Source organism: Eimeria mitis, genomic scaffold (genome assembly GCF_000499745.2).
Source record: "Eimeria mitis Houghton genomic scaffold, Emh_scaff2071, whole genome shotgun sequence".
Lineage (NCBI taxonomy): Eukaryota > Apicomplexa > Conoidasida > Eucoccidiorida > Eimeriidae > Eimeria > Eimeria mitis.
This window is the reverse complement of record NW_013570396.1, coordinates 7,212-7,681: the sequence shown is the minus strand read 5'-3', so window position 1 is coordinate 7,681 and position 470 is coordinate 7,212. Positions and strand designations below refer to the sequence as shown.

At 53.0% G+C, this 470-nt stretch overlaps 1 protein-coding gene across 1 annotated transcript in view; it reads right to left on the bottom strand.

Annotated features, from left to right (window-relative positions):
- The window catches only part of EMH_0048200 (uncharacterized protein), a gene marked incomplete at both ends in the record, with an annotated part of 2,447 nt that overhangs the window by 1,106 nt on the left and 871 nt on the right, over positions 1 to 470 (bottom strand). Inside the window, one exon of the mRNA XM_013496380.1 lies at positions 420 to 470. Within this exon, the coding sequence (XP_013351834.1) occupies positions 420 to 470 (51 nt within the window). The remainder of the gene's footprint in view (positions 1 to 419) is intronic.

Below are 470 nucleotides of genomic sequence, written 5' to 3'. Positions count from 1 at the left end.
TGCTGCTGCTGCTGCTGCTGCTGCTGCTGCTGCTGCTGCTGCTGCTGCTGCTGCTGCTGCTGCTGCAGGACCAGAATTGGATGTCTCCATGCCTGCAACGAAGGAGACATAAAATAAACAAAAGCAGAAAATATAAAAACAGCAGCAGCAGCAGCAGCAGCAGAAGCAGCAGCAGCAGCAGCAACAGGAGCAGCAACAGCAGCAACAGAAGCAGCAGCAGCAGCAACAGAAGCAGCAGCAGCAGCAACAGAAGCAGCAGCAGCAGAAAGACCAGCAGCAGCAACAGCAGCAACAGCAGCATACCACCTCCAACTAGTGCACCCTAAACCCTAAGCTTCTAGGGTTTAGTGTTTAGGGTTTAGGGTTTAGGGTTTTAGGGTTTGGGGTTTAGGGTTTAGGGTTTAGGGTTTAGGGTTTACGCATTGCCGGAGACGAAGCAGTTGCGGTGCCTCCACGCAGCAAGAGCGGTT